Source organism: Podarcis filfolensis, assembly GCF_964270895.1.
Source record: "Podarcis filfolensis genome assembly, chromosome: 13".
Lineage (NCBI taxonomy): Eukaryota > Metazoa > Chordata > Lepidosauria > Squamata > Lacertidae > Podarcis > Podarcis filfolensis.
Window position 1 is genome coordinate 132,593 of NC_139615.1, and position 14,494 is coordinate 147,086.

General features: G+C 46.1%; 1 protein-coding gene across 4 annotated transcripts; it reads left to right on the plus strand.

Moving 5' to 3' along the window:
- The first annotated feature begins 727 nt into the window (after positions 1 to 727).
- On the plus strand, positions 728 to 8,765 carry LOC310746799 (uncharacterized protein). Of its 4 annotated transcripts, none has more exons than XM_083580913.1 (6): positions 728 to 803; positions 2,623 to 3,053; positions 3,194 to 3,275; positions 3,479 to 3,561; positions 4,760 to 4,886; positions 5,895 to 8,765. In XM_083580913.1, exons 1-6 carry the CDS (start codon positions 773 to 775, stop codon positions 7,373 to 7,375), a joined length of 2,235 nt encoding a protein of 744 aa, XP_083437039.1. In that variant the 5' UTR covers positions 728 to 772; the 3' UTR covers positions 7,376 to 8,765. The 4 variants fall into 4 exon arrangements, with proteins under 4 accessions (XP_083437039.1, XP_083437040.1, XP_083437041.1 ...); XM_083580914.1 differs by having other exon boundaries at positions 2,623 to 3,041; XM_083580915.1 differs by having other exon boundaries at positions 757 to 1,348.
- Positions 8,766 to 14,494: the final 5,729 nt, after the last annotated feature.

Consider the following 14,494-nt stretch of genomic DNA (forward strand, 5'->3'; position numbering starts at 1 on the left):
GCACTGTTAAATACAAAGAGATACAATTTGACACTTTCTAGCAAAAATGTAAGAGGTTTTGGCAATCGAAACCAGAAGAGATACAATTTACCAGCTTTCTCCATTATCTACAAAGAAGACCGTGCAAAGGCTGAGCTGTTTAGCTGAAGGGTTTGCCGCGTTCCCTGCTGCTGACCTACTTTCCACCCTAGGGGTGACTGTTTGGTAATACCCGATTGGCTAGCTTTCAGATTTTAGAGCTCCTGATTGATTGATTGATTGATCTTCGGTAATTCACAAATATGCAGTTCATTCATATAACACAGGGTTCATTCATAAAGCAGTAACATAATTTCAATATTATATATTGAGCGTATATTTGATCGATTGAACGTACGGGTTTATGGTCAAGGTGTAATGTAGTGCTTCTGCGACTATGGACAAAGGTGGCTGGGCTCATCGTCCAGGGGTTTGGAAGGGAGGCGGAAAACTGATATCTAAGATGTGCCCCCCTTCATTTCCGTAACACAAGGGAGGGAGCAGCTTAGCACGTCAGCCAAGAGGCCCCCCCCCCAAGAAAACTTCTCTGACTGTGCGCAACGCACGTGCCTCCTGCTGGGCTCCTGCTCTGGAGAGAAGTGTGAGCTGGGTCACACGGGTTGCCAAGGGTTAAAAGGAGCTGAGCTGCATTCCTAGAGAGGACAGGAAAAAAAGTGTCACGGGGGGGGGGCAGGTCCTCGCTTTCCTCCCCCCTTCCTGCAAGAGGGGGAGGGGGCTGTCGTCTCCTTTGCAAATGCTGCCTCGGCGGCGCCTTCTGCGCTCTGGTGAGTCTCCTCTCTCTTCCCCCGGAGGGGGCATTGGGGAGAAGAGGGGTCCCTTGCCCACCCACCCCCAAATCAGGGAGCCCAGGGTCCTCCCCCTCCATCTCTGCAAAGCCAGGGCGGCGACTCGTTCCCAGGAGGTGTGCAGCTACAGACCTATGGATGCCCCCTTGAGCTCATTGGAGAAATAAAGGGGAGTATAACTATGCCATGACTCAAGAGAGGGATCCCAGCCCATAATCTGGCCGCGGGATGGTGGGCCCGTTTCCAGCCCGTCTTCCAGGGCATCTCCACAGAGACGGCATTGCAAGGATCCCCTCGGGTCCAGAGCCGGGCAGCTGAGCCCCCCCCCCCCCCGCCCACGAAGCAGACTTTCTTTCCTCTACCTGCTCCTTAAATCAAACGCAGCTTGGCCTGGACGTTGGCAGCAGCAGTGCTGGCTTATTGGGGGGGGGCTTCCCGAAATGCATTAACTGGATGGATTCTAGGCACTGACCTGATTAAAAGATCATAGCCGAGTTTCTGACGCAGGAACAGAATTTTGGAAGGTAGCTGAATGTAGAAAGTGTGCGTTTTTCTCTTGTGGGAAAATGTTTGTAATAAGAAAGGAAAATATTATTATTACTGCTGCTACTACTCCTACTCCTGATCCAGGCATCTGGCTGAACTGTTTGGCCCCTGAATGTGTTGCTTGTGACTACACATGGTTGTAGTCCACTCCTAGGTTGCTTTACATAATGAATATAAAAAGAAAAACTGGTGAAAGATTGGAACAAGGAGATCACAAATGTGTGGTATGGACCCTCCTCCGTATATAGAAATAGTCTACCAGACATCAGATGCCACAAATAAATGTTACTTTGTTTTAAATTACATAATTAAATTATGCTTAAATAAGGAAAAATATATTTTCATCAGAAACCCAGGATATATGCACACATACACTCAGTATATTAATAAAACAATGCTGTTGTGGTGGTTATAATATTTGTACCGCACCCATCTGACTGAGTTGCCCCAACCACTCTGGGTTTCTCCCAACACAATATTATAAACACAATAAAACAGCAGCCCCTGAAAACTTCCCGATACAGGGCTGCCTTCAGATATCTTCTAAAAGTTGTGTGGTTCTTTATCTCCTTGACATCTGCTGGGAAGGAAGTTCCCCAGGCAGGGTGCCACTACCAAGAAGGCCTGCTTCCGTGGGCATTTTGGGGCATCTCAGCTTCCCACCTGTGCAAGCAGTTGCCTTTGCAGCAGAGTCCAAAAACAAAACAAAACTCCACAACCAGGTCAAGCACAGGCAATCTGGATCCCATCCTGACTGAAAGCAAGGTCAGAAAATAATGCAAGCGTAATTCCACTGGGGGTTCACACTAAGTACAACACAGCAAGACGGGGGGAGTAATATCAGGAACATGGAGCCAGAAAGCTGTGCTATTTCCATATAATCTCATACATTATGGCCTTCCAGACCACAAACTAGCCTTAGTCGTCGTCATCAGAGGAGTTTCAAGGACTGCATACTCATGAGTAGACCCTTTGCTCCTGATCTGCTGAAGGACTCTGGAGCCTGAAGCCAAGGCCTATGTTATCATTCTGGGACCTCGAGATTGTGGTGCTGACAGCTTGGGCTGTGGTACAGTCCAGCCCTGATTCCTAGCAAGACTTATTCACACTTGCTCAGAGAACATTTCTCTTCTCCTTACAATGTGTCAATTTTATAGCAATAAAGTGTGTTTGCTTTGTAGGATTTGCTGGCACCTCTAATTCAAACCTACAGAAAATGGCAGAAAAAAAGGTTCTTTCCGATCTCTTGGAGGCTTCCTGAGAGCACAGATGGATGAGCAAGACTCAACTGGCCCTGAAGCAGGAAGCGGCCATGCCATGGAAACTGGGAGCAGGGGGGGATTCTGGGAAAACTCTGTGCAGAAGCTCTTGCATGAGGTGTACACTCTTCGCTCAGATCGGCAGAGCCAACAGTTGAGACATCTCTGCAACAAGGAGGCCAAAGGACCCCGAGAGGTTTGCAGCCTGTTCTACCACTTTGACCATCAGTGGCTGAAGCCAGAAAGGCACACGAAAGCTGAAATGCTGGACCTGGTGATCTTGGAGCAGTTCCTGGCTGTCCTTCCAGCGGAGATGGAGAGCTGGGTGAGCGAATGCGGAGCGGAGACCAGTTCCCAGGCAGTGGCCCTGGCCGAAGGTTTCCTCCTGAGTCAGGCGGAGGAGAGGAAGCAGGTGGAGAAGCAGGTGAGAGAGACTTTCCTCTGGATGCTCCCAAAGAGCTCTGAACAGGAGGGAGAAGATCCTAAAATACTGTACGAATTGATCATCCTTTTTTAGGAAGTATCCAAGGCATTTTGCCTCTACCATTTTTGTTGCTCTTTCAGGAAAAGGATCTGGTTGCAGAAATGGGCTCCAATTACTCTGAGGCAGAGAGGACTCCGTTGGACACCAGAGAGAGGCCCCTGGGTAAGGAGGAAAGGAGTTTCTTCCCCGTTTGGTCACTCTGTTGCTTTTGAAAGTAATCTCTGAGTTCTTTCAATTTGGGGGAGGAAAACATTTGGGCCCAAGGGCACAGAAGAGCACAATAAAACTGTGATTGGTACAACCATCAAAATGTACATCTCAGAGAAGCATGCACTCCTGGCTTCCAACTAACCTTTGTCTCCCAGGTGAAAGAAGAATGCCGGCAAGACCTCCTCATCCATCTTTTCCTGGTGGTGGAGAGGAAGCAGCAGCTGTAGAAGCAGATCAGGTAGGAGGAAGGAGCCTTGTGGGGAAAGAGGCTCAGGAGTGGGGCAGCCAGGGTTTCTCTGGGAATGAAGAAATCCCTCTCTTCCTCTTCGCTTTCGTCAAAGCTGTTCCAAACAAAGGCTGAAAGTGCCATTCAAGGAGGTCTATCTGCTGAAAATAAAGAACAGCCTCCTCACCTTAAGTAATCTTCTGAATGTTGCTTTTATTATTTATCAGTATTTGCAGTTTTATTTATATATTTATAATTGAGTGCAACGATGGGCTTCTAAGCAATTGACATATCATAAAACAGTGCCCAAGATTCCCCAATGCACCCCCCTCCAAAAAAAAGCAGACGGGGTGCGGAGAGAGGAGATCCTTCCATTTGTGACCCTTCCATACCGATCCAGACTAGACTTCAACGAATTGTTGGCAGATTAAACACAATGCAGGATCCCAAAAAATAGACCAGGTGCTGGAGCTTCATCCAGTATTATTTACTGAAGGGAAATGAGCACAACTATTCACGAATTCACCTCTTTGGGATTTGCATAATACTTAACAATCCACTTGCAATATATATATATATATAAAACTCACATCCATGACGGAGGAATTATGGCCTCTGTTTATAGGCAGTTGGCCTTGAGATAGAAAAATAACAGGGCCGGCTTCAACCAGCTGTACTCAGCTTCTCTGAAGGAATAACCCAAACATCAAGAACCTTCTGCTCATTTCCAGGCAGAATGGAAAAACTGATGAACAGCTAGTCACTTGCCGCTTGCAGCTTGTAGTACCTTCTACGCTGTGAGACCCAGACAAGTTTCCAGAACCTTCTTGAATGAATAGAATAGGAACGATGTCCGCATATTAGACAAATACTTTCTATAGCAAAAATTGCAAGCCATGTCAGTGATACCACCTCCCTCTTACCTGTCCACAAACCTTCAATTCTACCCCAGATCCTTTTTGTCTGGTCCAAGATTTCAGACTTGTCTACCAGTTTATGGTCCAAAAACACTTAGTGGTGTCCAACCCTCAGAGCACCATCCCTGCAGGGACCAAGTGGTACAGCCTAGTGGACCTTTGCTCAGCATTTTTGAGTCTTCTCATTGCAATTAACACAACACAGCAATGAACAGGCAGGAAACACCACCGCAAAGTGTAGTAGATAATCTTTAGACTGCCTTAGAGGAGGACCCTTGTCTTTTTCCTTTCAGGGTCCTCTGTGCTTTGAAGATGTAGCTGTGCATTTCACGGAGGAGGAGTGGGCGTTGTTGGATCCTGACCAGAGAGCTTTGCATAAGGAAGTCATGGAGGAGAATCGTGGGATCATGGCCTCCCTCAGTAAGGCTCCCAGTTGGATGATAATATCTGCCTTGAAATTCCATAGATATATATAATAATAGTAATAATAATAATAATAATTATTATTATTATTATTATTATTATTATTATTATTATTATTTATTTATACCCCGCCCTCCCCAGCCAAGGCCGGGCTCAGAGCGGCTTACAAGCAATAATAAAAACAAGATGAATGATTACAACTTAAAAACAAAAATAAAATACAACATTAAAATAATGGAACATTAAAATATTAAAATATAGCTTCATCGCAGGGGAGAAGGAAAAGAAAAAAGAAAGAGAGGGAAGGAGGGAATCAAACTGGCTCCAAGCCAAAGGCCAGGCGGAACAACTCTGTCTTACAGGCCCTGCGGAAAGAAATCAGATCCTGCAGGGCCCTGGTCTCATGAGGCAGAGCGTTCCACCAGGCTGGAGCCAGAGTTGAAAAGGAAATGATATATGGATGGAGCTCAATAGAACCACCTACAGCACCTGGGATTCTAACAGGGCACAGGGCACCTTAAACGGAGGGGTATGGATTGTTTCGTCTCTGAAAATTCCTCCTCCAGTTATTTTTAAAACCATGATCAGGCTGCTCTGAATTGCCCAGGCCTTCATAAATGTAGTTTTCAGAGTTCTTAGGCAGGTGAAAGTAGATTCTGTCAGGATTTGTATGTTTGTTTTTGCTTCCGTCTGTTTTTGGTTGACCAAAGAGACCATGGGCCTTGGAAATGGAGCAACAAACAGGTGAGTGACAATAGAGATGCAGAAAATTCCATGACTGGGCCCTACGAAATCCATTCAAGAAAAGAGCCAGGTTTTGCACATATCAGGTTCCCACAAATATGTCCATGAATACCAGTCAACACAGGCAGTGAACCCTGTAGTAACACTTCATGTCTAACCCCCTCCCATTCTTCCACTATCACAAGAGTAAATTAGCATTGTCCAATCATTTGGGGTTCCATTTATTTCTGAGGTTCTAACCCATTTCTCCCTTCATCGCAGGTGGTGATCAATTGGAAATGAAGAACTGGAGAGACCACAACAAAATCCACACAGTGGAGAAACCATATAAAAATTTGGAGTATGGAGAGAGCTCCATCTCCCTTTCCACTTCCTATCAAATAAATCTTATTGGGATGAAACCATATCAGTGTTTAGAATGTAGAAAGAGATTCACCCGGAAGGAAAGTCTCACTGCCCATCAGAGAATTCATACATTAGAGAAACCCTATCAGTGCTTGGAATGTGGAAAGTGCTTCAACAGGAAGTATAGTCTCACTTCCCACCAAAGAATTCATACCGGGGAGAAACGATATCAGTGCTTGGAATGCGGAAAGAGGTTTACCCAGAAGGAAAGCCTCACAACCCATCAGAGTATTCACACAGGGGAGAAACCATTTCAATGTCAAGAGTGTGGAAAGAATTTCAGTTGGAAGGAAAGTCTCACTTCCCATCAAAGAATTCATACAGGGGAGAAACCTTATCAGTGTTTGGAATGTGGAAGGAGGTTTAGTGAAAAGGACACACTTAGAGCCCATCAAAGAATTCATACAGGGGAGAAACCACATCAGTGCTTAGAATGTGAAAAGAGCTTCACTCAGAGGGGCCATCTCACTTCCCATCAAAGAATCCATACAGGAGAGAAACCATATCAGTGCTTGAAATGTGAAAAGAGCTTCAACCGGAAGGGAAGTCTCACTGCCCATCAGAGAATTCATACACTGGAGAAACCATTTCAATGTCAAGAGTGTGGAAAGAGCTTCGGTTGGAAGACAAATCTCACTTCCCATCAAAGAATACATACAGGGGAGAAACCACACCAGTGCTTGGAATGTGGAAAGAACTTCTCCCGCAAGGAAAGTCTCATTTTCCATCTAATAATTCATACAGGGGAGAAACCCTATCAATGTTTGGAATGTGGAAAGAGCTTCAGTCAAAGGGGCAATCTCATGTTCCATCAAAGAATCCATACAGGGGAGAAACCCTATCAGTGTTTGGAATGTGGAAAGAGCTTCACCCACAAGCAAAGTCTCAATTCCCATCAAAGTATTCATACGGGGCACAAGCCATATCAGTGCCTAGAATGTGGAAAGAGATTCGGTCGGAGATCCTACCTCGCTTCCCATCAAATAATTCATACAGGGGAAAAACCATATCAGTGCCTGGAATGTGGAAAGAGCTTCACCCACAAGGCCAGTCTCACTTCCCATCAAATAATCCATACAGGTGAGAAACCATATCAATGCTTGGAATGTGGAAAGAGCTTCAATCAGAGCTCCGGTCTCACTTCCCATCAAAGAATTCATACAGGGGAGAAATCCTATCAATGCTCCAAATGTGGAAAAAGCTTCAGACACAGCAAGACTCTCACTTCCCATCAAATAATCCATATGGGGAGAAACAATAACAGCGCTTGGAATGTGGAAAGCACTTCAGATGGGCAAGCTCACTTTCCATCCAAGAACTCACAGCAGGGAGAATAGTTGAATTGCAGAATGGGTCATCTAACTCCCTTCAATGCAGGAAGCTCAAGTAAGAGTTTTTTTTCAACTGGAGCTCACCAGAGCGAGGGAGAAGTTCATGCTGTGTTCTGGCACTTTTTTTCTAGAAAAATAGCACTGTGTATGACAGGCGGCCATTCAGCCTCTGCTGAAAAACCTCCAATCAAGAACAGTCCAGCACTTTCTGGTGGAGTATGTGCTACAGTGATATCACTCTTACTGACAGAAAGTTATGTCTACTGTTTAGCTGGAATCTCCTTTCCTGTAACTTGAAGTCAATTGCTTCAGTCCTTGTTAGGGAGGGGGCGTTTCTTCTGGTGGCAGACGACAGAACCACGAGACCATGAGACCGGTGTAAAACACTCAAACAAAGGTTTTATTACAGCTATACAAAAACAACAAACACAAAGTATGTGGCTGTTCTCTCTCCGTAGGTAAAATTCAAACTTGACTTCTTTTCTTTTATACACATCACCAGCTGTGTCTAATCAGCCCAGAAAACCAAACCCAGAACTCACAGAAAAGGTTCTTAAAGTTACAATCATCTTTTCTGTTTCTTTCGAGAATGACTTCAAACAGTCCTAACATCTGCAGCAGGAAAAAATCAGTTTGCTCCATCTTCCATGGCATAGCCCTTTAGCTATTAGAAGATGGCTCTCGTATCTCCTCTTAGTCTCCTTTTCCATGATAAACACCCCCAACTCTTCAACTTTTCCTCATGAGACTTGGTTTCAAGACCCTTGATCATTTTGCTCACCCTTCTCTGCACGCCTTCCAGCTTCTCAATATCCTCCTTAAATTGTGGCGCCCATAAATGAACACAGAACTGTGGTCTGTGGTCTGATGAAGGCAGAATAGAGGGGTAATGTGACTTTACCTGGACACCATACTTCTGTTCATGTCCCCCATCTTTTACTGGTGCATTTGTTTCTTCCTGCCTAAGTGCAGAACCTCACATTTGTCCCTATTGCAATTCATTTTTGGTTTGGGACCAGTTCTCCAGTCTGTTAAGGTCATTTTGAATTCTGATTCTGTCTTCTGCGGCATTAACTACCCATCCCATTTGGTCAGCATCCCCCCTCAATTCCTCCGCCCAAGTCATGTATAAAGATGCTGAACAACAGCAGACCCCAGACAGTACACTGTGCCCCCCCCCCACATGTCCCTTTTTGCAGGATGACAAGGAACGATGAATGACTACTCTTCGGGTTTGTTCAGTCCATCCACCTGAGAGTTTCCTTGTTCAGACCACATTTTACCAGCTTTTCTGCAAGAATATCACACTGGACATGGCCAAAGGCCTTACTGAAGTCAGGGTACATAGCATTCCCCTGATCCACCAAACTTGTAACTCCATAAAAAAAGAAAGAAATGAACTTCGTCTGGCATGACATGTCCTTCAGAAACCCATGCTGGGTCTTAATAGTCACAGCATCCTTTTCTAATAGTTCACAGACTGACTGTTGAATTATCTGCTCTAGGACCTTCCCTGGTTGGTAGTTACCTGGGTCTTCTTTTTACCCCTTTTTGAGAACGGGGACATTAGCCCACCTCCAGTCTTGCAGGACCTCACCTGTTCTCCAAGATTTCTCAAAGATCATAGACAGAAACTCTGAAATTATATCAGGAAGCTCCTTTACTACCCTTGGATGCAGCCCCTCAGGCCTGGGAGTTCTGAATTCATTTAGAATAGCTAGGAGTTCCCTTCCCCCCTCTTTTCCTCTCTTGGGCTGCAGCTCCTCCTTGCATCGTTTATTCTGTCATCACCAGGCTGGGAACCACTTTACTTTTGGGTGAAGACAGAGGCAAAGTAGGTGTTGAGTCGTTCTGCCTTTTCTCTGTCACCCAAGAGCATTTCTCTGTTTTCTCCACCCAGAGGACCTACCACTTGCTTGTTCTTCCTCTTACTTTGGACATTTTTTTAACTTCTCTTGCAAGCTGAGCTCATTCTGAGCTTTAGCCCACCTGACATTTGCCCTGCTAGCTACTTGTACGTCCTTTCTTCCATTTCTTATAAATGCCCTTCTTAAATCTGAGCTCATCTATCAGCTTCTTCTGCAGCCACACTGGTTTCCTTTTATGTCTCCCTCTTTTCTTTCTTGCTGGAATTGTCTGCATTTGGGCCTTCAGTATTTCTCCTTCAATAAACTCCCCCCCCCCATCTTGGACTTCCTTCTTTTTCAGCATTCCTGACCATGGGATCTCTGATGTACTTATTCCTCTTTGAAACTGGCCTCCTTAAAGTCCAGACTACACTCAGATTTCTCTTTTCTCTGTATCATGAAACCCAGGAGAACATGCTCACTTCCTCCCAAGTGTCTGAACACTTCCACTTTGTTGATCAGTTCCTCCCTGTTGGTGAGGGCTGGGCCAAGACAGATTATACGTCTTTAGGTGCCAGGCAAAAACATTCCTTTTTAACCAGGCCTTTGGTTGATCTTATTGACATCCAATACCCTTTTAGAATATGGCTCTTTGGGGGGGGGGGTTGTTGGGTGGTGGTTTGTTGTTGTTGTTGTTTAGTCTTTAGTCGTTTCCGACTCTTTGTGACCCCCTGGACCAGAGCACGCCAGGCACTCCTGTCTTCCACTGCCTCCCGCAGTTTGGTCAAACTCATGCTGGTAGCTTCAAGACGCTGTGGTTTTTAAATTGATTTTATATATTGTGATCTTGTTTATGAACCGCCCTGAGACCTCTGGGTATAGGGTGCTACATAAGTTCAATAAACAAGAAATATTAATAAATAATAGATGGTCCCCTTGTTGCTTCTTCCACCTTCTGGGAACTGAAATTGTCATCAAGACATGGAGGAAAATGTCACACCTTACATTCTTGGCAGAGTTTGTGTTACAATGGATATTGGGGTAGCCAAAGTCTGTGTGTGGGTCCTTCTGCACCCGTGTATGTGTGAATGCACTTATCTTTGATCATTTATTCATAACACACTTGAGGTGGAGCCTGAGGGCTTGCACCCCTCTAGAGAGAGCCCTTCCTCCTCCATCTCTGACTTTGGCTGACTTTGCCTTAGAGAAAAGCAGGGACCACCTCCTGAGCCCTATGGAAGATGAAATTAGCCTTCAGGGTGAAGGGGGGGTCTCATCACAGCATGACAGGATCCCTCTGAATGATACCTAACTCCTTGCAGGTTAATGGTCACCCATGAAAGAGCCTTCCAGCTCAGAAGCTTCAGGGGGACCTTCTGCAGGGGCTCCAAGGGGGGACCTGTGGGCACCTTCAGGACTGTGTGGAGGGAAACCTGTGCCCTGTGAGCGGTTTTAGTTGTGCTGCCTCCTTGGAAGAAGCGTTGGACCAGGCAGAGGGAACCCAGAGGGACTCCTGCTCACCTGAGCCCACGGCTGCCCCGTGTGTGTGGAGGGTGTTGCAGGGGAGCCTTTGATCCAGGGCATCCTTCAGGAAGGGCAGGAGGTCCAGTACCTGTCCTGCTAGGGGATCTGCCTTCTTTCTACCTGCCCACCTGAGGGAGGCTCACCAGGTGAATTTGTGGGTGCTCTGGGTGGGCTGTCTGTGGGAATATCGGGGGGCAGGTGGACGGTCAGTCAGTCCTATTTCCCTTAGGACCCAGGAGTCTGGAGGTTGGAACTCTCCCTGTGGCAGCAGGTCCCTCCTGTAGGGTCTGCCCACTAGTCGATATTTGGTAATTCCCAAAATACCAATCCATTCATAAAACACAGGGTTCATACATAAACCACTGACATAATTTCAAAGTTATATATTGAGCGTATATTTGATCGATTTAACGGGGTCTGGGTAAAAGGCGGATCTACACGGATCCTCATGGATCATCCACTTTTTAAAAAATAACTCCAACAAATGCAGTGTCAAATCACACACCTAGAAGGCACGCCTACAAACTGGACTATAAAAAACATGGATCCAACACTTTGCTGCAGCACCACAAAAACATGGATCCGAGGCATGGATCCTCATGAATTCATATGATTTTTATATTGAAACAAAATAAAAACACCATGATACTGTAGACCACATCTTAGTCTGTAGGCAGAACCAAAAAAATCACACATCCACTGTTTCGTGGTGCCGCAGTGGCGCAAAAACATGGTTAAAAAACACGGATCCTCATGGATCCTCATGATTTTTGCACTAGATCAGCCCAAACTCACCGTCAAATCACACATCATGTCCAGGGGCACAGCCTGCACCACATAAATCACAGATCCATGGCTTTCTGGCCACTACATGGCCCAAAAACGTGGTTTTGAAGCACGGATCCTCATGGATCATCACCCTTTTTGCATTGGGCCACCCCAAACTCACCGTCAAATTACACATCATATCCAGGGGCACAGCCTGCACCACAAAAAACTCAGATCCACGGCTTACTGCCAACACCATGACCCAAAAACATGGTTTTAAAGCACGGATCCTCATGGATCATCACACTTTTTGTATTGTGGAACCCCAAATTCACCCTTTATTCAAATATCTTGTACATAACCACAGATCTGACCACAAACATCATGGATCTACTGCTTCATGGCCCAGGCCAGATGCTACCCTGGATATAATGGCCAATTTTTAGGTGGGTGTGCCTGGATGGAGGAAACGGAGTCGGCTGAATCTCTATCCATTAAAGATAGGCGTCCAATGGCTGGGCCAGAATGATTTCAGTTCGGTTTGCCAGCTCCCAGCTCTTCATGGGGCGCAATAGTCACCTGTAGCCACCATTAGGAGTCCCAGTGTGATCCTGGATGCTTCTGTCTCTATGGAGGCATTGGTCACAAATGTAGCCAAACTGGAATTTTTGAATCTATGTCAGCTTAGGTGATCGGTACCATACCTGTCCCTTTCCAACCTAGCCATGGTGATCCATGCAGTAGTCACCTGCAGACTAGACTACTTTAACTTGCTGTACACCTGAGCCGGGGAGTGCAGGGTATAAATGTGATAGAGAGAGAGGGAGAGGGAGAGGGAGAGGGAGAGGGAGAGGGAGAGGGAGAGGGAGAGGGAGAGGGAGAGGGAGAGGGGGAGAGGGAGAGAGAGAGAGAGAGAGAGAGAGAGAGAGAGAGAGATATGCAGGGCTACCCTTGAGACTGCTCCAGAAACTCCATATGGTCTAAAATGCAGATGCATGAGTTCTTACTTGGACTTTGTGGAGAGCCCACATTCAGTTGGTTGCTCATCAGCTGGATTGGCTCCAGGTGGAGTATCGAATCAGGTTCAATGTTTTGGTGCTAATCTTTAAAGCCCTAAACAGTCTGTGACCTTTCTTATCTGTGGGAATTATCTTCCAATACACCCCCCATGAGTGTGACGCTCATCTAACAGCAACCTACTGGTGGTCCCTGGCCCAAAACATATCCAGCTGTCCTCAACCAGAGCCAGAGCCTTTTTGGTGGAACGCTTTGTCTAATGAGACCAGGGCTCAGTGCAATCTATCTCAGTTCTCTCACTTGCACATTCCTATGACCCTTGTGAGCGAAGCGGTTGGGAATCTCGTACTCCCAGCAGGGTCACCCAAGGCGGTAAGGTCAAAGAAAATTAAATATGCTCAGAGTCCTGTAGTGATTTCATGCTCTTCATTGCAGCTTGTAAAACAGTGACTGAATTTCCCCCCAAACCTCAGGCTTTGATATACATTATTTACACAATGAGTCCCGTCTGACTGGCTGATTCTGCTTCCCTCCTGGATCCTGATTGGTCTTTTCCTGCAAGCCAATCAGTTCTTGCATTCTAGGATCCTACTTGCCTATTGTTCTAGGATCCAAGCTTAGTACATAACAGGGAAGGAGCTAGACAAAGAATGATCCAAGAAGTCCTCAACGGCAGAACAGGCGGGTGATAACAAGCAGTGTGTTACAACGGCTGTGAAGGCGAATGAAGGCTGCAGCAGACAGGATCCACCAGTTCGTCGTGACTACTCATGCCATCAGAACAGAGCCCTACTGCGAAGACTGTGCATTGGTCAGCGTGCACTGATCTACACACATAAAACAAATTCACGCACAGGCGTCTTCCAAAAACCCAACCCCCCCAAGGCCTCCCCCCATGGCGATCACTAAATGGCTACGGGGGCAGGAATGTGAAGCCCCTAGTCATGAACCGACACATGGGCGGTCAGTCGTTCTGACTCAGTTGAGCAGCTCAGCAGCTGTATCCATGACTGAGCAGCCCTTTTTAGGATCCACTATGCTCACCCCGAAAAGGGGAAGGGGCTGGAAACGGTGCCCTAAACATAGTCTGCCTCCCTTTTTCCCTGACTGGATTACCGCGCCCAGGTGGAATATCTTTTCCCATAGTTTGAATCCATTATTCTGCATCCTAGTCTCTAGAACAGCAGAAAACAAGCTTGCTCCCTCTTCAACATGACATCCCTTCAAATATTTAAAGATGGCTATCATGTCACTCCTTAATCTTCTCTAGATTAAACAAATGCAGCTCCCTAAGTCTCTCCTCATAGGGCTTGGATTCCAGACTTTTTACATTTTGGTCACTCTCCTATGGACATGCTCCAACTTGACAATATCCTTCATCAACTGGACACAGTATTTCAGGTGTTGTCTGACCAACCAGAATAGTGTGGTAGCATTCCTTCACTTGATCTAGACACTATACTCCTATTGATGCAGCCCAGAATTGCATTGGCGTTCTTAGCTGCCACATCACACTGTTGACTCATGTTCAGCTTGTGGTCGACTAAGACTCCCAGATCCCTTTCACAGGTACTGTTGTCAAGCCAAGTGTCCCCCACCTGTGCATTTCATTTTTTCTATCCAGGTGTAGTACCTTACATTTCTCCCTATTGAACTCCATATTGTTGGTTTTGGCCCAGCTCTCTAGGCTATTCAGGTCATTTTGAATTCTGACCCTGTCCTCTGGTGTATTAGCAACCCCTCCCGGTTTGCCGTCATTTGCAAATTTGATTAGCAGGCCCTCTATTCCATCATCCAAATCATTTACAAAAATATTGAATAGCACCAGGCCCAGGACAGAACCTTGTGGAACCCCAATAGCATTATTTCCCAGGATGAAGGTGAGCCACTGATGGGCACTCTTTGGGTTCAGCCCGTCAACCAGTTACAAATCCACCTAACAGTAGCTTTGTCTAGCCCACATTTTACT